Source organism: Haemaphysalis longicornis, unplaced genomic scaffold (genome assembly GCF_048455015.1).
Source record: "Haemaphysalis longicornis isolate Haplotype H1 unplaced genomic scaffold, Haemaphysalis longicornis Haplotype H1 scaffold_1, whole genome shotgun sequence".
In the NCBI taxonomy this organism is placed as follows: Eukaryota; Metazoa; Arthropoda; class Arachnida; order Ixodida; family Ixodidae; genus Haemaphysalis; species Haemaphysalis longicornis.
Window position 1 is genome coordinate 423,888,797 of NW_027526203.1, and position 24,632 is coordinate 423,913,428.

General features: G+C 50.0%; 1 protein-coding gene across 1 annotated transcript in view; it reads right to left on the minus strand.

Moving 5' to 3' along the window:
- Nucleotides 1-2,647: 2,647 nt before the first annotated feature.
- LOC144155677 (uncharacterized) overlaps nt 2,648-24,632 on the minus strand; it is a 58,349-nt gene continuing 36,364 nt past the window's right edge. The window contains exons 4-6 of the mRNA XM_077687271.1: nt 18,590-18,772; nt 7,048-7,080; nt 2,648-2,800 (exon numbers count right to left, since the gene is read on the minus strand). Of these exons, the coding sequence (XP_077543397.1) occupies nt 2,663-2,800; nt 7,048-7,080; nt 18,590-18,772 (354 nt within the window). The 3' untranslated portion in view covers nt 2,648-2,662. The remainder of the gene's footprint in view (nt 2,801-7,047; nt 7,081-18,589; nt 18,773-24,632) is intronic.

The window sequence follows — 24,632 nt, forward strand, 5'->3', positions numbered from 1 at the left end:
GCGCAACAAATTCGCAGCGACCTTTCTCAAAACTAAACGCATTCTATGCGTTCCCTGTAAAGGTCAGTACCAATATTTGTACCACGAACACGCACCACACTGCCCTGCGGTCAAAGATGGCCTTAAATTGGCCAGGCCAAGTTTACATTATAGCTGGCTTGTGAGCAAGGTAGTGTGACAAAAGAAAATGCCAAGCACTTACCGTATTCACGGAGTTCGTGTCAGCCGAAGCGCATCCCTCGCAGCCGAAGCGTAGCTTCGGCGCGTATGCGCCCCCCCCCCCCCCAAAAAAAAAAAAAAAAATCGCATGCAGCAACGCACAGACTACAAACGTTTAAGTCTGCTTACCAATTCGCGCTAAGCAGACTTACACGACTTAGATTGCGGCTTAAACGAATAAATTGTGCTAAGCAATCTGCTAATTTTGCCGGCGGCTGCCAGGAGATACCGCTGGCAGTACACTCCGGCAGCAGCCAACCCGCGAGGTAATCCCCAAATCTTGTACTGTATACCTACTACGACACATTCAAATGCGCCCAACGGAGTGCATGGCTTCCAATACGTGCTGCGTATCCTGTCGACGGGTCGCGTATGCACAGTAGGATTCAGGTACTGGAGTTGAGTCCAACCGCTGGGAAAGGGCATCGTTCGCCGTGTGAGCACATTGATTTGGCTCACGACCGCGTTTGGCGCCAGTTCACGCTGTTGTCTAGTTTAGTCGCTGAGCCGTTTCCGTACACGTACCGGAAAAGTTAGACAACGGCACCGTGAACGGTCGCCAAACGCGGCCGTGAGCCAAATCAAAATGCTCGATCAGGCGCTAAACCATGCTCTCTTGCAATCTTTCGGCGTGTCAGAGCGAGATATTTCCGCCCGAGCTAGATATTTCAGCGGTGCAGCATCGTACGGCCAGAGGCCGTACGATGCAGTGCAGAGGCCGTACGATGCAGCGATGCAGAGGCAGTGACCAACCAGTGCTCGCCTCTTCGCCGCGGCGGCGTGCACACCTTTTTCGTAGCACGGAAATCGATGTCGACGAAACTGCGGCGACGCGTCACTCTCAGCGGCTGCCGCAAAAACTTCGCCGTCGACCGTTCGCTGCATGGAGGTTGACCTTCCGGCGACACCACAGGGGCGGCATTCTCGTGTTTGTCCGTTTTGAAAACGTTCGTTTTGCGTCCGTTTTATTGTGGCGTACTTCCAGTTGTAAGTGGGCTTTGGATTGACTTTCGCGCAACTGTTCTTGTAAACACATTTTAAACTACACCTATTTTAAACTATCTTTTATGTGTTTATTGTTCCTCCTGCGAACCAACAAGGCGTCGAAAAATCGTTTGCTCCTAATCGTCTGCTCCGAGAAGCCGCCGCTCATAGCTCCGCCGTGCTTGCATGGCGTCACATCCGGGTGTTCGCTTTTAGCCAATCACGGCTTCCTCAAAACGGACACTTTTGAAACGGAAACACGGACAAAACACGAGAATACCGCCCCAGGCCGCAGCAAGCACGAAATACGGCAAGCAGCATTCATGCTGGCGACGTCGGCGCGAGTGGGCCTAGTGCAGATTGCAGTTGCATGCGGTTTCGTTTGCATCACAAAAAATCAGTTTCGTATAACGTGCGCATGCGCCAAGGCACTGCGGTGCGGCACGGCGCGAGGCCCAGCATGACGTCACCAAGATCGACCACCGCTGCCTGGCGCGCGAGCTGCGCAGACGTTATTAACTAGAACTTATCGCTTCTATTTGGCGGCTGCACTCAATTTCAGCAATAAGAATATCTGCTAACCGATATGGGGAATAGTACGATGAAAATAAAGCAAATAAAGAATTGCACATGGCGCATCTGCCAGGCGGGAGGCAATCGCAGAGAACCGCTTGTTCTGACGGCAGCTATAGCTTACACGGTGTTTCCTGGAGCAAGGGAAGGCTTTGAGATCAATCCCCTTTAAACAAAGCCTCATTTCAGAGCCACTCTGAGAGCGATGGCACATCGTTGTGAGCAAAGACTAAATCCGATAGTCGAGCAGAAGGCTGGAAACCGAAGCATGAATTTTGAGACTAAGCTAATGGCGCGCGTAATTTCGCAGCGATCGAGGTAAGATTGATGCGGTGACACATATGTCAGCAAGACCACCAAATTTTCCGTCAAATCGAACACCATTTTATTTCTTCTCTCCATACACAAGTTCTTCTCTCCGGAGGCAGATGCCAGAACTTGTAAAGGCCATGCGAATTACACTATGAACCAATGTAACCCCACGCTCCACGACACGATTTCGGCCGACAAACGGACATCCCAACTCGCCTCTGATCGCGTTGCTCAAAAGAGAAAACAATCCAATCTGGCAACTATCCCCACGGAAAACATCACTCAGTACGTTGAGGATGGCGCGACGGCTAAAATGGGGCACATCAGCGCCGCGGTCAATCATTGATTATGAGGTTTAACGCGCCGACGCTACACAGGCGATCAGGCGCGCCGTAGTGGAGGGCTCCTGATTCATTTTGACCACCTGGTTGTCTTTAACGTGCGCCGAAGTGTCTAACACACGAGCGTCTTCGCTTTTCGCCTCCATAAGAAAAGCGGCCACCGCGGCCGGGAATCGAACCCGCGTCCTCGGGCTCAGCAGCAGCCGCGGACAATCAGCGGCCAGAGACAAAAATTATTGAGGACCAGTAACGACAGAGTGGCTTCTTACCTCAAAACGGTAGAGATCGGGGTCTTCACGCAGCAGACGCACCAGCGTGTGGTAGTCGCAACTGGCGGCGCTGAGAAGCCACTCGCGACGACGGGGGTCCAGCTGAAAGACGTTATCGGGTTTCCGTTTGAAACCCAGCGATATAGCCGGCATAGCGGGATACAACCGAATCGCCCTCGGCTGCGCATCTGTACGCGCAGCTGTAAGACCTGGACTTTGGCTAACCCGATCAGCACACGCTGCCTCGACAGCACGCACAACGGCGCCAGCAAGCCGAGCGAGTCTTGGCCGGTGTCGCCTCGCATCGTTCGACGAAAATGTGCAAGCGCCACACGATACCGCCTCACACAAGCAGCACAGCGCAGACGCGAGTACCAACCAGGGCGTCGGAACGGAACCAAAACGACAACGGAACGTTATTTATAATTTCGTTCACGAATGAAACCGAAGAAAATTTCGTTTCGGTTTTCGGTTCGAGTGGAAGTCCAAATATTTCAGCATCTATTTCAACTTCCGTGCGGTGGGGTGGGAGATTGCCGTCGATTAGCTGGCACAAAATCGTATTTCCTCTCGCTGGAAGTTTCTCCGGAAGGCTTGCTGCCTGCATGCTCCCATACTCTCTTCGTCTGTCTCTATGGTCAGTGCTGTTAATTAATTGTTAATTAATTACCAATTAATTAACATACCTACACTCGCCCTACGGCACTGTTGGAAGGGGTGCTGCACATGAATGAGCTCGATATTCTGAAACAGGACATAATAATAAAGAATGAAAAGAAAACAACGTCTGGCGTGATTACAGCCGCGTACAGCCGCGTGATTACAGCAGCGAAAACAGCAGATCACTGCGGCACACTCAATGGAAAATAGCTACAAGTCATGTGGCGCTTGTGCGCAAGCGCTGCCATTTCATCAGGTGCGGAATGAACATTGTTGGGCAGGGCATTCTTATCTTTAATGTTTGTTTGTTTTTTTTTTTTTTAGAATAAAACGCTTTGAATGCGGCTGTGCTCTACAAATATTCAATTTTCTTGCTGTTGCCCCTTCTTGTGGACGTGTAGGTAGAGGGCTGAAGGTAATGATGTTGTTCCGTTGCTACGTGCTCTCATACAATATCTATAAGAATAACACAGAGAAAAGGTGCGCCGGTACTCTACAGTGTCCCATGAGACATTGCGCTTTAAACTTGAAACGATTTGAACTTGAAACTTGAAACAACCGTACGAGTTTATAGTAACAAAGCGCACAGCAGGAATTTGAACTGACTCAAATTTATTCAGTCCCAAATCAAGAAAGCATACTCTAGAGTTGAGTGTACGTCCGCAGCACGCTGGTTTTTCTGAAGGCTTGGAGTGTTGCCTCTTAACCGTTGTATACTTCAGATTGCCGGCAAATCGTTTCTGGGGACGAGGGTGGAAACGTGGAGCGTCATTTTCAGCTGCGCCATCAAGGGGTATGCGACAAGGAGTGCTCAGGTGTTCTCCAATTTTTTTTGTGTGTGTGTGTGTGTGTACAGTTGAGCTATTTAACGACCTTTTTTTTTTAATTATTATCTATCACTTAATATTTCAACATAATCTTACGATTCCCAATATTCCTTAGCATAATATCATAAGTCTGAACTTTTCTTGCGTGCACACACGAACCGTTATGGACCGTTACGAACCATATTTTTTTCGTTCAGTAGCTGAACCGAAACGAAACTTTTATTCAAGGAGCGAAACAGAAACCAGAACGAAAAAAAAAAATCGTTCCGACCCCCTGGTACCAACAGGCGCTACGAATCGGTGAGCTGTGCGCGTCGTGCAGTGCACGTGCACTATGTCGAGTCGAAGGGAGCGTTGCTCGGCGACTATAAATACCTAATCGCGTACGCAAGCGAATTTTCGGCGATGGCAGACTGCACTTTAATTACAATCCAATGAAACGTTAACTGTACAGGGGGGATTAAAAGAAACGCGAACAACGGAGCGCACAGCCTCCGACGCATGCCGCACCGCCTGGCTGCACTTTCAGTAAACTGCGCGCATGCGCAGTTCTGTCAGAGCGTTTGAGAGCATGGCCTACTATTATGGGAAATGCTTGATAAAGAAGCGACGCTGGTCATTTCCTTTGAGGCGTCTTTTAAATGCAGAGCATTTCTTTAACTCACGATGTCACCCGGCGTTGTCGGCGTGCCTCGGCGTCCGCAACAGCCGTTCCAGGTGCGCCCTCTCCCCCACTCCTCCTCTCCCGCATCACGCTACCGTCCTCGCTCTCAACAACAGGTCCGCACCCCTCCCCCTACACTATATAAAAAAATAATACTTACCGGCGCCTGGTTTCGATCCCACGACCCTGCGGGCGGAACGCAAGGTACATGGTGCTCTACCCACTGCGCCACAAAGCCGACACAGAATGGAAGGCTACGAACTCGCCTTATATCCTTGACTCATTCAAACTACGTCAAGAAGCTGCTGATACAACGCATTCACTACCTGTGGGCGGAACGCGAGGTACATGGTGCTCTTCCCACTGCGCCACAAAACCGACACAGAATGAAAGGCTACGAACGCGCCTTATATCCTTGACTCATTCAAACTACGTCAAGAAGCTGCTGATACAACGCATTCACTACCACCAACTCCCCAAACACTAAACGTTAACGCAATACACCCACCCCCTATGCGACGCATTTACTCGAGTCCCCCTCGCGGGGAGATGGGCCCTTTTTTACTTTACGCTCTGTCGCCATTGAGCATCCTGTTATCTACTAAATTCAGGAGCCAAGCGCGCGGCAGGCTGACTGCAGCTAGAATGATGCCATTCAACGATCATCCAGCTCAGTGGCGACGCAGCGTAAAAAGGCTCCTCGAAATAAATGACCAGCGTCGCTTCTTGATCAAGCATTTCATATAAATGTAGGCCACACTCTCAAAGGCTCTCCAAGAAGTGCGCATGTGCGCAGTTTACTGACTTTGCAGCCAGATGGTGCAGTATGCGTCGGAGGCTGTGCGCTCCGTTGTTCGCATTTCTTTAGACCTCCCCCTGTACGTTAATTGTAGTGCAGCTGTTGCGCACGCACCTACTGAAAAAAATAAAAAGCCTTGAAACCAGCCCAGCGACTCCTTGACTAACGGCAGAACGTGGTAGCCACCGAGCCTCCACAACTGGTGTACGCAGACGTTCCGGCGCGAGGATCACAATTTATTTACAGCAGACTGAGTTATAAACGAGCGACTTGGTTCGGTCTTAGGTGCTTGTTACACAGGGACGTAAAACACGCGCAGAATACGCAGCTAACCTTGAAATGACTGACTACACTGCGATGAGATGCAAAGGGGAAGGGGCTGGAGAAATTACTGGGTTAGACTTTCTTCGTAAGGAATTAGTTAGGACACATGACGTGAGGTCCTTAGTACGGAAGAACACACGCATTCCATATATATCATTCTGCAGTGAGTGAAGCGGAACAATTTTTCGCCTCAATCAGGTGTCGCCACACTTTCCCGCCCCACGTCGATCCCGCTCGACTAACAATCAAGGGGGTGGGGAGGGGTGATGAGCGGGAGAACAACAATCTGGCATGTTCAAGATAAGCTGTTAAAGGGACTCTGCAACACTTTCGATAAACGCTTTCACTCTTTCCTTCGCGTCTGGAAGCACTGCGAAAGCGTATATTTATCGCCAGCACGGAGCGGCACTGCGTGATTTGCTCGTTGCAGCAGATACGCCTCCGAGCCCGCAGTGAGTGAGGCACTGGCAGGGAGCGAAGCCTTTGCGCATGCGCGTTTAGGAGACTACTGCAATAAATTCGTCGCTTATAACGGAAATCCCAATGATTTATCTCGAGTTGTACCTATGCACGTCACTGGTTCCAACAGGCCGGAAAGGAAGCGGGAAAAAAGGCCAATGCTTGTCGGTTCGATTTTTTTAGAACCTGGGCCCCTATGATCACGAGGGGCGCGGGCTTCGAAAGCCTAGGCGTGATCAAGCTAAAGCCGCGTATCCAGCCTAGCCGCGTACAACGCTAAAATGTTCGAAGGCGCGACACACGCTCGCTCCCTGCGCGATATCCCCAGGGCCTCAAACGAAGCTATAGCCGCCATAAGTACAGTGCCCTCTGCAACGATGATAAACGCTTATATAAATGTATCGAGCGTACTATGCGCAACAAATTCGCAGCGACCTTTCTCAAAACTAAACGCATTCTATGCGTTCCCTGTAAAGGTCAGTACCAATATTTGTACCACGAACACGCACCACACTGCCCTGCGGTCAAAGATGGCCTTAAATTGGCCAGGCCAAGTTTACATTATAGCTGGCTTGTGAGCAAGGTAGTGTGACAAAAGAAAATGCCAAGCACTTACCGTATTCACGGAGTTCGTGTCATCGTCCGCAGCCTGAAAGTATAAATTACACAAACTATAAAGATCGCACAACATTGTCCTACATAGAGCAACTAGCATTTTGAAGGCTTTTTTTTTAACAACTATGTGATCTGGACACGTTGTGCGTACGCGTGCACCCATCAAATTGGCTTTTTATGCAAATTAGTATGTATGCGCATAAAGACAGCGCTAGCGTGGCTTTCACGTTTTGCGCACTTCGGTCGGTGTCTACCTAATGCTCGGTCTTCGCGAAAATTGGAATGGGGCAAGATGGCTGCTGTCCCACGCAGCCGTCTGCTTAGCCGCCTACTAGACGGCAATTAGAACGTGGCCCTATTACTGCGGCGAAAGGCTCCCCCCGCTTGCCCCAACGCCTGGAAGACGACGGTGGAGGAGCTTCACTCAGTCTCGATATGCCACGGTGCTAAGCTTCGTGTTGCAGGCACGAAATTCCCTTAGAGCGGCCCAATCTTCAAGTTTTTTTACTGCAAGGCAGTATATGTCTAACCCCCCCCCCCCCCCCCAGTTTTCATTCCGGTGTCATCGATTTACTCGGCGCCGCTCCAGGGCTCCTCCTCACCACCATTTTCACAACTATTTTCCCCCTCGCCTCCACCTATGACCCCTTTGGTAAGTTACGCAGTCGGCAGCTAACGTAGGCAGTGCGGTTATCAGATGGTTGCGAAAAATAAACAGAAGCACGGATGGGCGTAAAAAAATGCACTGACTATTACTACACTCCCTAATATGAAATTTGTGGGCAGCGCGAGCTGCAGCCTTCTCGGTCACGGCGCATTTCTGCTGCGTCTCAGGAAGTGTTCGCGTGATCAGCGAACGTACGGCGGCGTGCGCTACTCCGCTGCTACCTCGCAGTGCGCCGCTGCCGCCGGCCAGCATGTTGCAAATAGTGTTTGAACCTCCCGCGCAAATGTAACGTGGTTCGGATCAGCACCGCACAAGGAAACAGCAAGCATGCTGTTGCAGATCGTGTTTGAACCTCCCGCGCAAACTTCACGTGGTTTGGATTAGCGGAGAATGGAACAGCGTCTGGGGGAAGTGTCAGGGGAGAGAGAGAGAGAGAGAATAAAATATTTTTATTTCTCCAGCAGAGGCTGATGTGTGGGCCTCGCCCCGTGGAAGGCGGCCCTAGACCGGGATGCCTTGACTTCGGCTGGCCGTCCGTGCTCGGGTCACTAACTTAAGATGGATATCCGGGTCCGGGCTGGCCAGGGAAGCCCTCCACTGCTCGAAGGTGGGGTCGGAAAGGGGGGCAAGTCTGCAGTTCGTTGGCACTCCCATATGATGTGGTAGAGGGTGCCAGGATGGGCACAGTAAGCACAGAGGGAAGGTTTTTTGGGTGGGGAAGATGAGGTGGAGGCGGGTGGGATGTGGGTAGGCATTCGTTTGGAGACGAAGCCAAGTTGTAGCTTCCTCTCTGGAGAGGCGCCAGTGTGGTGATGGGAGGCTGCGGCGAGTTTGCTTGTAATGGGAGAGAATCTCTGTGTAGCCGCTCAGTGGGTGGGGTTTATCCTGAGGGGGTAGACATTGGCCACCGTCGGCAATGGCTCGGTGTATCAAATCGCGAGCCGCGGCATGAGCCGCTTCATTGCCGGGGATGGCGGCGTGTCCAGGAGCCCAGACGATGCAGATATCAGGCGTTGTCGAGCAGTTTTGTTGGAGGATGAGTAGGGCTGATAATGGAATGCGGCCAATCTGGTAGTTTCGGCAGGCTGTCTGTGAAGGGTGTTCCTTGGGGGCGACACATGAAACATGTGTGAGGGAAAGGCAGTGAGAGAGAGATGACGCCGTAGCCGCACGTGTCGTACTCCACTTCACCCTTTGCTAGACGCCCCTCTCCGTTTTCTTTCTTTCGTCGCTGCTGCGTTCGCTCACTCGGTTACGCGGACATAAACAGAGGCCGCTCCCGTGAATCCCAGGTAACGACTGCCAACGACCGAAACCTGCCGTCGCCGAAACTTGACCAGTTGGAACGCCGGCTTGAGCCCATATTTATTTTTCAGCTTGGAAGGCCTTCCGAGCGACATTTTCGCCGGTGTCTTTCACGCCTAAGTATGCGCCATCACCGGTTGCCGGTTTATGCGTGCACGGTTTGCGGGTAGAAAATGGGGGGCGTGAACGCACAGCTGGGATTCATGCCGCTACCGATGAAATGCCGGTTCTGCTGGTATTTAGATGTCGAAATTACATGGCTCAATGCGGTTAGTCGGTTGTCCTCCTCAATCGAGTCGTTCGGGTGTGGGTTGATGTGTTACACAGATACCTTACACACACAGTAAGGTGCATACGAGGGGGAAGGAAAACGGACAGCCACATGTTTGTACGCGAGAATAGAGCTCACGGGCTTCCTGGCTTTAAATTATTACGGGACGGATGCAAGCGTTGGCCCGAACAAAAGCGCGAATGGGTGCGAAAACAACAGAAAGCTGCTGGCACCACCGTTACCGCCTCAAGTTCAGCTCGTGGAGTAGCGGCGAATCCCTCCCGGATGAACAGCAAATTGCCCGCTTGGAAAGCTGGAGTGAGCCCATATCACTTATTCAGACAGCTTTCAGGGGATATTTTCGACGGCGTATGTCACTTCTACGCACGCGCACATGACCGGTTGCCGCTTTATGGGTGCGCAGGTTTGTAGTGGAGAATAGTGGGAGGAAGGAGGGAAGGCGTACACGCGCTTCATGCCCGTACTGGTGGATGGCATGTCCGCTGGGCTGTTGCGAGATTTAAACTCGGACAAACGGCCCAATGGTACATGTCCAGAATACTTAGTGGTAAAGCGGATTGGGTTTGTATGTTAGGCTATGTTCAGATTACCGACGCAAAACCCGCATCGTGTTTTATGGACGTAAAAAAATGCCATGTCACTTAATTCGGTTGACTGAGACGTTAAAGGACGTCATTCTTTAAAGTTATTACGACAGTTGCGGCAACAGCCTGCACCCGGCCTTACACAGTGAGATGCTTACGACGCGGGAGGGACACAGGCAGTTCCATGTTTATCGGAAAGAACAAAGCTTGGATCCGTCAGAGATTCATTCAGCTAGGAAATACGTTCCATTGAAAATTACGACAAACGGGGTTTGTTTCGCGCACTCCGCGGACTGCGTCCAGCTTTACAGAATTCCTTCTTCACAGAGTGGAAGGGCACTATTTTTTTTTGAGTGCGTTAGTCCATGGACATTTCCAGCACTGATGCTGGAGATAAATTCATGAGTTGTAAAATCACGTCCAGCTGTTCCGTACGCGGGCTTCTTAACCATGCATCGCGCCACGATGCTCCTGATTTTGGAGGTACAACCACGGAATTTTACAGCACACCAGGGATGCGGGACGCAAATATATAACTTTTGTACACTTTGGCCCCGAACGCTGGGCTTTTCCATTGACCAGAATGGATGGAAGACTATGGCATTGCTAGACAGACCTGAAGGATTCAACTTGGTGTCAAGGAAATATTTCCCAGGGCCAATACTAGTATACAGGCAAATTCGTTCACTTCCCGCTTTATATGACAACATTTAGGGGTGATATGAGGTGTAGTGGCCATGTTGGAAAGTACTTTGTTAATATTTCTTGAGATCGGCTGAGGGGTAAGACCTTAAAAAACGAAAATTTACACCATCTTCCCGCGAGGGGAACCATGGGGTAGATGCAACGCATCGGGGGTTGCCGTTGCGTTTCCGTTATGTTAGCGATGTCAGCGTGTGGATTGCTGTTGTTGTGTATCCTATTTACGCAGCATGCTCACCCCCGATGCGTCGCATCTACCCCATGGTTCCCCTCGCGGGAAGATGGTGTAAATTTTTAACCGAGCGCAAGCTGCGCGGCAACGCACAGCTGGCACGGCGACGGGAGCGAGCGCAGCCGAGCGCAAGCTGCGCGCTGACCGCGCTGACGCACAGATGGCGCTACGGTGAGAGCGGCGGAGCGCGCAGCTGCCGCGGCGAGGAAATGGGGGAGGGATGCGGACTACGCCACGACAACGACGCGGGACAAGGCGAGTTAAAGAGATGCGTTGCATCTAATATGGGGAGGGGTGATGCTTTTTAAATTTCATATCCATAAATGGCAGACACCTGCTGACCGGCATTGACACCACTGCTGAAGCATTGACCCCACTGTCCTCTGCACATGTACCTTTTGTCACACCGTGTGTCAGACATAGAGAACATCTCGTTCGGCACTGCTCCGCTTTTGATCTTCGTATTCTGAACCACAGTGTTCTTCAACATTCAGATATAGAAGCATTGTACACGGTCATCCTTGAACATCCTCAACATCTGGTGAACGCGATTTAGTGGGCGTCTAGACACCTCCTTCCCTACTCCCCCTCTTCCCGCACCAGCGACCTTCGGTACTCCCCTTCCTCATAAAAAAAAAAGTTATCACCATCATTTGACAACATCTGCGTGTCACGTGCTTGGAACGCCGGCTGCAGAGACTAGCATGGCCTGCAGCAGCGTCAACGTTGTCCTAGCCGCCGGCTGACCTCATGAGGCGCCGCCACGTGCGCTCGATATGCTCGCTGCCTGCTTCTTCCGCAACTCAAGCCCCAAGCGAGCGTACGCTCGCTTATTGACGGTTTTATGAGTGATTAGTGGCTCTTAGCCGCTTCATTTCTTGCTCACTCGGAGTGCTCATTTTCGCATTTCGCGTACTCCCAAGACTCTCTCAGAGAATGATCCCCTGCCCCTTTATTTTCCTCCGGGCTTCCGACAGCCCCTGCTTCCGACGCACCACCAGTGGCGCTCATCTAACTCAGGCCTTCGCGCTGGGCTTTCGAGCAACACAGGGAATTGTACTCATCGTGTTGCTTGAGTACCGCTTAGAGGAGGGCATCACGCAGATCTATTCCCATCCGCACGCGGAAACTTGACGCATGCTAATCGCAAGCAGAAACGTCGGGAAACTGGAATTAAAAAGCCTCGCCGACAAAGGTGATCCGTACACGGAAAGTGCGGACGGAAAGCTCTTCACTGCGCCGTTTCTTCACTGGCATCATCACTAACATTTTACTCCTTAAATCGAAAATCAATACGATTTAGCCACGACAGCTTTTATTTTAGTAACGGTTATGCCAAAGGGAAGCACGAGGGCGCGGGTTCAATTCGCGGCCGCGGCGGTCGCTTTTCTGATAGCGGCGAAAAGCAAAAAAACGTCCGTGTGTTCGACATTACGGCGCACATTAAAGATCCCCAGGAGGTCAAAATTAATCCGGAGACCTCCACTACGGCGCGCCTCATCGCCTGCGTAGAGTCCAAACATTGACGCGGTGGTTTCATATACATCGCTTGCATTTGACGTCACCACAGCCCTTTCCGGAGTACTGCTCTCAGCTTTACCAGCAGTGCTCGAGATAAAAGCGGCAGATAAGTTCACAGCCTTCCACAATGCAACCAGTGCTCCAACATTGCCGCTGCAGTGACGTCAGTGCAAGCTAGTGTCACTAGATAAGGTTACACAGTATCGGTACTTTTCTCCTACTGTTCCACGCCGCCGCCATAACCATTGGTCAGTTCGCATCCCGTGACACTTGTTTACACTGCGATGGTTCATGGGCGCTGCCATTTTTTTGCTTGTGCATTTTCAGTCGCTAAACTGGGGTAGACTTAGCTTGTCCTCCCTGCTCTACGGCTGCGCGCGACTGACGTTCCCAACACGAATCAAAGATAACGCGTGTAGCAGCATTTCAGCAGAAGAAGTGCGTAAGAAGATGCCGTGTTGCTGTATCTTCGGCATAGTTGTTAACAAACGACCCGGTAGAAGTTAGCGGCGAGGACGTAGTTGCGGCAATCTCGAAACACTGATATACACCAAAATGGCCGCCGTTGCTGACTTGCGTGCCTGGCTCTTATTCCTTATCTAGTGACACTAGTGCAAGCTATGTATTGCCGGGGCTACGAAGAATTCGTTAGGGCCGACCAGCAAGAAGGCAAAAGCACACATCGGCAACCAGCGGAGAAAACGATCTTCAGCAAGCGTACGACTAGTGAAACGTAAAACATCGCTAAACCACCGTCCCTAGAAATCATGAGCCGTTCCGAAGCCCCGATGCGGCACGATGTTGGCACCGCCACACAAGTGTGTGCTTCAGATTAATTGATAGTAGGGTTCAACGCAACGACGCAACGCAGGCGATGAGGCGCGCCGTAGTGGAGGGCTCCGGAATAATTTCGACCACCTGGGGATCTTTAAAGGGGCACTGACACAAAAATTTTGCTTCTTGTTTTTTTTTTTTTTTTGTTGCGATAAGTAGCTAGTGGCCTACTTATAACCTGTAGAAACCTCATTTGCTTCAGCGTGCGACGGTTGTTTAGTTAGAGGCATTTTAAATGCGGCCAGTCGCAGTTTCGGTTTCAGCGAGTGCCGCGAAACGATGGATTTTGTGTGAACAAAGCTGACCACGTGACCGTCGGAGGGATATCACAGAGCAGAGCCGCCGTAGCACTGTCGAATCCGCATAGACGGCAGTTTCTGCGAATGCCCCCACGTACTGATCTCGTGAGGCGCTTAATTAAAAAGCGACCGTGGATGTGACGCAGGCGCTGCGAGTGAAAATGCTACCGCGGCTAAAGAACGACGCGCGACGCTCGAGACGGTGGGTGGCGAGACGTGCGCTGGGAGCAGCCGGCCGGTCTGCCTACAGGTCCGCCTACAGATGTGTTCGGCTTAGCACTGCGGCGGATATTCGAGTGCCGCTCTCGTAAGCGGTGCAGATGACAATTTTTAATGCAACCCGCCATCGCATCATTAACTCCTTCCTCATGTAAGCCACCATGGTCGGGACTTGGGGACAATTTCGTGCAGCGGTAACAAGCTATCACTCGAGCTACCTGCGCCGGCCTGGGCCACTTCGCGGCCGTGGCCGCCGCCTGCACAGCGACCGTGCGGCTAGCTCAGTGGGCTTTTCGTGCCTCCGGCGCGTTTTCGCATCCAATGGTAATAAACAGTAATAGAAACAGAGTGCCTGAAATCGCTGTAGAACTTTGGTAGCGGCCAGCTGCCCCATGAAATCACGGCGCCTCCGCCGCCAACGATCGGGTCGTTCGTTCTCGAGAGCAGAAGCTCCGCCCTCCGGCCCTCCGATTGGAGCGGCGAGCCGGGCGAGCCGGCGAAAAACGCCGGCAGTGCGGAAGCAGCAAACACAAACTCGTGACGTGTTTGGATGTTGTTTATTTACACGATATCCTCGGGATGTCGATTGCGCGTGGTCCTCTGCTGGCTGCTCGGTTGCGTTTCGCACACTTTAAAATTGATTTTAAATATGTTCTAGGCTGTATTCGCCGCTGATATTTTGCAGATGATGTATATGTGTTCCCACCAATCTATCTCCGAAGTTATCTCGCCTTCAAAATTTTGTGTCAGTGCCCCTTTAACGTGCGCCGAAATCGCGTACACACGGGGGTTTCCGCTTTTCACCTCCACCAGAAAAGCGGCCGCCGCAGCCGGGAATCGAACCCGCGTCCTCAGATGTGCTTCGGATTTCAGACTCGCTTGTGAGGCGCGTGATCTTAGTGCCAGGTTGAGTCGCCCCAAGTTATAGCGCAGAACTAAACGAACGTTCACGGAGCTGTGTCGCTCTCTCCAATTCTGTAATGTTACCTAATCAAGCTGTAACCCCGCCATTAAAGGGGCCACGGAGACAAAATACAATGATAACAATTTTATCGCAAACTTGAAACAAACAAGCTTATATTGCGGAAAACAGACGAGACAGTGGCGACTCCTTCTCAGCCACGTTCTGGCGAGGCCTCACGTCACAGGACCTCGTGTGGGCGATTGGCGGCCGCTGACCAAAGCCACTGGCCAGAAACATGACTAGGCGATTGTAGTGGGGCCTCCAGCTCCGTTTGATCGCATCCTTTCAATGATAACGTGGAGTCAACACCGATCAACATGTTTTAGTGCTCCCCTCTATTGCGTCACTGCTTACATAGCGTAGCCCGAAACTTGAAAGATTATTTTAGGTGCGGAGTACCTTAGGACCGCACAATGTCCGTCCGCGTCCGTGCGCGCAGCTTTACAATCGCAAAAAATCACACAGGCCCAGGCACTGGAAGGATTCGAGCCTGTGTCTAGTAGACCAGGCAGACTTAGTGTCAGTCGTCTTACTCATGGGCTACGACCGTGAATTAGTACCCGAGAGTCAAACGGCTTACTCCCTCGCCCGTAACGGTGCGGAGTACCTTACGGCCTCCCAATGTCCGTCCGCGTCTATCCGTGCGCACACCACCATCAAGCGAAAATCAAGCGAAATTCAATTTGAGTCGTGAGTTTCAGTTTGGTTTAGGGAATAATCAAGGTGCAACTCACGGCTCAAATCGAATGAAGGTCGGGGCGCAAATCGGATGTCACTCGGGGCGCAACTTTGATGTCATTTCGAGTCCCCCGTACTCCGCATCCTCGCCATCATCCACGGAGTGGAGATGCTGCCATTTTTTTTTAAATATCGCTAGCGTTTCTTTCTCTTTTTTTTTTTTCAGGTAGAAGAAAAAAAAAGACGTCTTTCGTGGCTGGAATGGCGCTGAGTGATCTATCAAAGGATTTAGTCGTTTCAAATTGAATGCGCTTGTATTTAGTCTTATAGCCCCTTTAAACCTTTTTTTATTATTTTCACCTCCAAGACTGAATCCTTACTCTGCTTGTAAAGGCAAAAGAAAGGCCCGACAACGTCTCACGTATATCTGCGAGTTCCCCGTTGTGCGCAGACGTGCAAAGATTGGCCAATATATTCAGGGGCGCGCAATCTAACAATAGCGCAGCCAAATCCATGATGTTCAAAACCCACCCTTATAAGGTGGGTTTCACGCGGCCTGCGTGACCGAAAATCATTCGTCCCGCTAATGCTGCTTTACACTAACTTGTTATAGGCACCCTGCACTGGAAAGAGGCCGCTGTGAGCACAGCACTTTTCCCAATAATGCTGCCTGCAGCGCACGCTTGGGCATCGATAAAGGAGTAAAGATTGCTCGACTAGTTATCGCCCACTTTCTGCAGCAAGCCGTGCCAACGGTCTAAGGGGCTGACTCTGCGACACGGCGTAACAAAGACGGCCGTGATGAATGCACGGTTCGTCACTGCATTTTTATTATCTACGATTTGATTGGTCGGCTACAATATTAGAGAGTTTTAGAATAACGTACGCAACCATACGCAAACAGTTAGCGAACGCTATTTCTTTGCGTCGTTCTCACTGCGCATGCGCCGTACGTTAAGCCGCTTCTGCGTTTACCGGACGGACGCTATTTCAGCGAAATAGCGTGCGTATGTGAGGCCGCTTGCGTTTCCAACATGGCGGCAAGTAGCCCGGCAAGCATCCACGATTCCGCTTTTCTGTCGACAGTAATTTGCTCCCGATGAACCAAGTTCTTTGCCCCTGTGTTTTTAAATACGTCGAGAGCTTAGCACATCGCCCCTCGCGCAGCAGCTCCGTATCGTCGTGACATTGCTGACTGCCCGTACGAAGCTTTGTAGCCAGGCCAGCGACCGAAGCGGTGTTTTTGTGTGTGTGTTGTGGGCGCGTTTGCGATGAAATGCGACGTTGTGTTTCTGCGGGTGGACAGTGCTTCCCATGCTCTGGACAGAGTCCTTCAATGCCTTTCTGGTCATGAAACTTCGCCGTCACGCTATGGGAGAGCTTCGTTCGCTGCCGCGCCGCGGCGCTGGTGTCGATCGGAGGGCAGCCGGGGGCGCGGTCAGAGTGCGTTTGGCAGGGAACGGACAACGGAGTAAGATAAAACAGACGCTTGCCGCCTCATCAGCAGTGCGCTTTCGCTTCACGTGTCGTGGGCCACTCAAATGGACTTATCATTTTGTGAGTGGCGAAAAAATTTGGTGCGAACGGGCATGTTGCTACTGCGTTCCTGACTGCGGTCTGGCTACAGAGCAGAGGCGGCCGCCCGATGCCCTCCGATCTGCGATGGCGCCACTCGCGGTAGCCTTTGTCCCCGTACGAAACTTGGCCGGGAGTTTCATGACCAGATAAGCATTGAAGGACTCTGCTCTGGATTATCTTTCTCGAGCGACGTACGACTCAACCTCGCATCGGGTATATGCACAGTGTGCGTGGCTCAAAGCCCTCTCGGCTTGGGCGCCAGAGTGACTTGCTGTTCCACCTCGCAAACCGCACGCGAGGTGAGTGCCGGATTTACGACGGGCAGGAGGAGGCAACCGATCCCCGGTCGATTGCAGTTCAGACTTGCAACGCATGTCGTGACGTTGTGTTCGTTCGAAACGCCTCTCTGGATTGTTTTAAAGTTGAATAAAATGTATGCGTCAAACCCGGGCATTCGGTTCAGGGCGTTCTGTGCGATTCCACGAAAGAAGTTCCGCAGGACTTCAACGGTGTCTTTATGGAACTTACTCAGGTAAGAGAATATTCATGCCATGCTGTGGCCGTGTTGCATTCAATACTAACGGGAAAGCGTTTGTTTACAATTGTTTGGATAGTCGTAAAATCTCCAAGCACACCGGCACTCCGCTCGCAGATCAGCCGGCGAGTCATTTCGCAAAACATTAGGACAGATGGCGCCGTGTGCATTAGCGTGCCGCTACGCAAAACTGATGAGACGCTCAACTAAAACTCCGCTCGCGGTGTTTACGTAGCGGGACGCAAAAATTTAGCGTTTAGCGTACGCAAAGGCAACAAACGCTGTACCAAAACTCTCTATTAACGACTAACGTCTTTTCATCTGCGCCACTTAGGCTGTTCGTTCGTCTAGGCCTTTGTTTTCATGACGTCACCCTAGATGCCTCCTTTGAGGGGGGCGCCCATGCTTGACTCATGATGATCCCGGCTGCTGGTATCTCGGCCAGGGCGCCGACACTTACGTATATTGAATGGTACCAAGAGAGGCCGTGATAGGCGTGGCATCTTTCACAATAGAAATGACGCCCCGAACCACCAGATATCGAAAACAGCGCCCCTGCTTGCGAGTAAAACATCAACGCAACGTGCCGCAACTAGCCAAAAGCTTTACCTTGCTGCACTCTAAGAATACAGCTCACGGGGAAGCGAGCAAAAAAAGTAAGAGTACACACCTAAGCACTGATAGTGTATTGTGAATACAAAAGCATGAATATTCAGTTGAACGCCTGAGATATCTCATTTCCGCCTCGCGTTGTCGAATGGATTTGTAACACTGCCGCTTGAGACGCTTTCCTTTACGATACGCCTCAACGTTTTCGAATGGCTTCGGTCTGTCTCCGACGCGTTGCGCCGCGGCTGGATTGTGCCGCCGTGTATGGGAGAGTTGACGACGATGTTGAATTTCGTTGCTTGTCTGTTCTTCCGCTCCCTTCATATCTGCGGTGTACTGCGGCCACCTCTCGCTACTATACCTCGTTTGCATTCGCGGCGTGGAACGCCACGTACTACGGAACGCTTCCGAAGGAGCCGTTTTGCGGTTACAGACGCTGACACCGAGTTTTTCGCTCAAATGGCCATTTTACGGGTGCGCTTTAAAACGCCGCGCCCCTCGGCAGGAAGAAAATGAGTACTCACGGCTCGTGCTCCGGGCCCGTCCCTGCGCTTGGAGACTGCGTTGCCGAAGTTGCCAGACGGCAAAGCGGGTTTGGCAGGCACGCCGCTGTTTTCGGCCATGCGGTTGATAATCTGCGTCTTCTCCTTCACGGTTCCGGGGCTCACTGTGACGTCCTGGATGCTCTTCTCCTTGAGGATGATGCCCTGCGTGTGCAGAAAGCGCAAACGATGTGACCCGCGCCGCAGAACGCCCCAAACACTGGCGCAACGCTCAGCAACGTCGCCTCCACAAGCTAAGAACAGCACACCCTCACCCTCCTGCAACGACTGGAGCTTTCCCCGTCTACTACCGCTCTTTACGTTGCTGTGGGCACTGAGCCATTTCGTCCATCTATATGCCACCCGCTAAGCAACGAGCGCGAAGTGTGTCGAATACTAAACCCCTCGTCGTTGCCTTGCGACACCATGATACGTACCCAATGAAAGGGACTGGCAAGCGCTATGTCTTATACGTATATGACATCCGATTACAAACTTCTCCACTCTATTTTTCATTTTACAAAATTTCATATTCTAAGAGGTGCCCTGTAACAAAGTGGTCAGGATTCATCAGGAAAACGAGCGCCTGATATTGGTTAAGCAGCCGTTTTCGTGTAACTAAAGCAAACGCATACACATGCAGAGGGACGGAAGGAGAGGTATTTTATAGCGTCGGCTGCGAAAAGAATTGTCGGGCCTTCACATTGCACGGGGGCATAACCCCTCATTATCCCTCTCGTCGCCATCTTTACTGAAGCAGGATTCAACGTGAAGCTAAATATAAGCCATAGTTGCGGTTCGATCGAAGACTCTGTGGGCACCCGACAAAGAACTTGGGATCGGAGGTGGAGACTACGTAACCTTGGAAGCAGAAGGGAGAACATATAGCCGAGAACGCAGTCTACCCCCTGAGCCCACCGATTATTCACGCAGAGCTTTTTGACCAATACGTCTGCACTCTTGGGCACTGTAAGCGACAACCTTTTGTTCAAGAACGGCTTCTTAATTTCAATTAGTCAGAAATTCAAATTAATTCACCATACAAATACACAATCTAGATTAACCAAAATTTTCAGGGACGACCGCACGGGCGCCGTTAATAAATTTCAAGCTCAATTATTCATCGCCCGAGGGTGGTTTCCCGAGAGATCAGACAAGCGTGTCCGGTCGACATCTTTGATTTTGACGACAATGTTATATATAGCCACTTGTACACAGGGGAAAACATTTGTGAAGTTATTTTGTGTAAAAAAGAATTCCCTTTCTCAAAAAAAAAAAAATCCCAAAGTCGGCTCGGGTCACTGACGCGTTGAGCGGCTCACGGAAAATTTGAAATTTGTTTTGCACGGCCGTATAGCGACCTCGTGGGTAGCAGGCAGGTGCTGTAGTGCCTGTTACTGAAACGAATGAATGCAAGTATAGCACCAACGAGTGAACTGCCTGTTCGAGAAACTTCTACGACTGTAAAACTATTGTAGCTATCGCCCTAATTCTTTTTTTTTTTGTAAACCCTTTGCATACTCTCAAATGATTTACCGTATTCGAGTTTGACGTACACAGCGAATTTCTTCCAATAATAATTCCCAAAGTAAACAAAAAAATTTGAAAATTGCCCAAATCTGGGGCAGTTTTCCTCTGCAGCTAAACAAGCTAGGTAATTCAAATTTTTTAGTGTTATTCTTCTATTACTTTTCAATCTTCGTGCCAATTTTAGTTTGCCGTCAAGACGGCTATATTTCAAAAAAGCACTTACAGAAGCTAGGTAACGCATTTTGGTATTTTTGAAAGCCATTAAATAAAAGGTCATTTTCAATTTCTGTCAAACTTTCACAAATTAAAGCCAAGGTTGCTCTTTATCACCCACATCAAAAACGCTGCACTGTTTTCGTTGTTTTGCAGCTACAAAGCGCCAAATACGGCCTTGTTAGCATTATTGCGGAGACATACTCAGGTGGTTTGTAAGACTCTTATGACCGCAATGTAGAGAGAGAAATAGCTGTTACAAAGAGCAAATCATTAAAGAAACATTGCGGTGAGTACGCTTTGTTGAAATTGGACGCGCATAGAGTACATTGCACCTAAACCTCACGTTGGAGCTGCGGCTTCCGAGCCCATGTTTGCTCGTGTATTTAATCATCGACTGGTAGCGTCTGAACCGCGCAATTCGAGACCTGGCCTTTTTAGGACAGCCGGGCTTCAAATGACTGCCGTAATATTTTGATGACATACAACGGAGCCATGTAGTGATACAAAAATGTCTCCAATGAACCAAGACTGCAAATTACGTTTTGCTCAAACATGTGCATTTCGGTTGTCTGATCTGGTACCGCGCTCTCTTCAAACTTCGGGAATAGCATCCTTGTGCAATTAATTAACTGTTAACTGGAAACTTAGTTCACATGAACTGTCTCCCGGGGATCTCAGTGGTACCATATGCTACTGCATATCACTTAGCACCGACGAGGCCGTGCGTCTTTATTGTCGTTCATTTGAGCATGAAGCATGAGGGCAGTGGGACTGATCCAAGTGGCCGATTGCGGGTTAGCGGCAACCAAAGCATTTTAGATGCTAACAGTACCAGGGTGGCAGCCGTCTAGTGAACTTAAATACAGGCAAGGATGTATATGCAGGTTAGTCGGCTGAACGGGATCCTTTTTTTTTTTTTTCCAATATGAAGATCTTTGATGCTACCAAAGTTCCTTCTTGAGACAATTTTTTTCTTATGCCATCTCCAATAATCAAAACAAAGCGCGCTCCTCAGTACTCTTGGGCCAATGAGCCTCCTGGGGCTCGTCGATGCGCGTGAACCGCAGAAAGCTGTGATCCCTCATAAACTGTTCCTAGCTGGGGCGGTTTTTTCAAGCCGCCTCCTGTTATCGCTCACGGCGGCTAAGGTCATGGTTATATGTTTTGTTTGATACTTTTCGTTTCAATCGGAAGCATGAGATCATATCTTACTAAAAGTATCCAGGAAGTTCAGCCGCCGTGCGCCAGTACTCATTTATTTCTGTCGGAAAGCTTCCCCCGGCGCTGCAAGTTAGCCTCAGCTCGGGCACAGCCTATGCTCCGCGGTCGCTCCCGCAAGGTCGGGATCTCATCTTACCAACTCTGTAGGGGTGTAGCCCGAAACAACCCATTTCCGTTTGAACCCGTCCCGCTTGAACCCACTCCCGAAACGCCCTTTCCGTTTGGCCCGTCCCGTGCACGCCCGTTCCCAAAACACCCTTCCCGTTTCAACCCGCTCCCAAAACGCCCGCCTCAGATAGTTCAGAGAAGTTTCTGAGCTCGCAGTGCGCTTTTAGGCCTCCGAAATTAGGCCTCCAATATTTAGCGTGGGGGCAAATTCTATTTTCGCTTGGCTCTAACTCTACTCGGTAGATGGCGCCACCGACACGTTTTCTTTTTAAAGCTGTTCAGGTGATAACTACGGTATTCTCAAAACAACTACAGTTATTGTGAACACTTCACCCGAAAAGTGAAATATTCAAGCTACTCTAACCGAAAGCAAGTACATATGAGCAACAAAATGATGCGTGATTTGCTTTGAGACTAATTTATCAGATGTCGCTACTTGCGCCGCAGCGGCCGGAATACGCAAACCGCAAAAGGCGTGCTAAAACTTTTCTTACCGTTTTCAGCGGCAAACGGAACTCCGGCTCCCGGTAACACGGTAAACGGTTACGCAAAGACGGTAACGATATGCTAAAACTCTATCATAGACGGATAACTACCCAAATGTTTGCTTTTTGGTTTTCCACGTACTGCCTGCCCGCCTATGCATTATCCGTAAAAAGTACACGCAAGAGAATACAGCTTGGGGTGTTCGTAACGCCTGGATTAATGTGTGCGTACTATTTCCTCCTAGCAAAAATTTCAGCTTCAGGCTTCAATGGCCATTCTTTTACAGACATTTGCATATAAAGTGACCGTTAGCCACACATTAAAATGGATCGTACCACTGACTTGACCCATAATAGTTACCGCTTTCATAAAATACGTTTTTTCTGTAGTTAGCTAGATTGGGTAATTATAGTTTGCGAGATCTTTTTTCTGTCTCCAAATAAAACAATAGCCCTGTACTACCTACCCCTAATAAATTATTAGTTTCATTTGTTAAAACACCCAACTTCATTCTCGGCACGAGCTACGGGCGCTACAAACTGCCACTGCGACCGCGGAAAGTATAGCGGAAAGGTTCTGTTTTGTTAATTCTCGACCTTTCTTTTTTGTGTGTGTGTGCTGCATATAAGTGCATGTGCATTCGTATATGTAGGGACTGGCACCATCACCGCTGCCGCGGAGTACGCATGCGAGCAACACGTCTCAGACCGCTCGACCAACGCAGAAGCAGACGGAAGGGTGTGGTTTCAGCTGTAATTCCCCAACGCTGTACCGGGTCGGACGTAATGCAGCAACCTACGTGTTGTTTTTTAATTGGCGCCGCGTATCGTAAAATGGACCATTGCAAAAAGGTTGCAAGTGAGTAAGGCGTTTGCATAATTTTGCTCCGCCAGCCGTAACGTCTTTTTAGGGTGAAATCGTTTGACGTGACTTCAATTTAATTTTCAAGTTACGGCGGACGCAAGTCATTTTTTTTACTTTCGGTTGCGTCGGCCGTAACTCCAAACACGAGGTTAAAATACAGTCGGACGCCACTTTAATTTCAAAAATCGCACGCCTCGGTCCGAGTCACCCAAGTCGAAACTGGGTTCGTTATTCCGGGAAGGGCCTAATGATTGATTGATTGCAGGGTTTAACGCGCCGACGCAACGCAGGCGATAAGGTGCGCCGTAGTGGAGGGCTCCGGATTAATTTTGACCACCTGGTGATCTTTAACATGCGCCGAAATCTCGTACCCACGGGCGTTTTTGCTTTTCGCCTCCGTCAGAAAAGCGGCCGCCGCGGCCGGGAATCGAACCCGCGACCTCACACTCAGCAGGTAGGGGCTAAATGGGAAAATACGAAACGGGACGGGCGTTTTGTACCGGGTTGAAGCGGCAGGGAACAAACGAGAAAGTTCAAATGGGAACGGGCTCAAATGGGAACAGGAGAAATGGGAAAGGGCGAAAAGGGAAGGTCGTTTTGAGCCGGGTTGAAACGGGAGGGAACAAGCGGGAAGGATGAAATGGGAATGGGTTCAAACGGGAGCCTCCCTAAGCGAGTGGGCCTGCACAGCGTGCACACAAAAACCGTGAGCAGGGCATGAAATGATGCATCCAGAAGAGCGAGTGCGCTAGCTTGAACGATCCACTTTGGGTGCTTTCCTACAGCTTGTTAAAACGCTCCGTACTTTGCTCACACCTAATTTCAACAAAGCATGCTCACAGCAAGGTTTCTTTAATAATTTTCTCTTTGTAACAACCATTTCTCGCCCTACATTGCGGTCATAAGCTTATTACAAACCGCTTGGGCATGTCACCGCAATACTGCTAACAAGGCCATATTTGGCGCTTTGTAGCTGCAAAACAACAAAAAAAGTGCAGTATGTTTTTGATGCGGATGATAGAGAGCAACCTTGGCTTTAATTTTTGACAGTTTGAAAGAAATTGAAGATGGCTTTTTTATTTCAGACTGGCTTTCAAAATATACTAAAATGCGTTACCTAGCTGCAGAAGAGTGCTTTTTTGAAATATAGCCGTCTTGACCACACAAACTAAAATTGGCACGAAGATTGAAAAAGAATAGAAGAATAACACTAAAAAGTTTGAACTACCTAACTTGTTTAGTTGCAAAGAAAAACGGCCCCACATTTGGGCAATTTTCTTTTTTTTTTTTTCAATTTGAGGATTTTTATTGAAAACAATTCCCTCTGCACGCCAAATACGAATGTGGTAAAAAATCATTTGAGAGTATGCAAAGTCTTTAGATAAAATTAACTAGGGCAATAGCTGCAGTAGTTTTTGTTTTACAGTGGTACAAGTTTCAAATTTTCTGCGAGCCGCTCAACGCGCCAGTGACCCGAGCCGACTTTCGGAATTTTTTTGAGGAAGGGGAAATATTTTTTCCACAAATTAACTTCAGATAT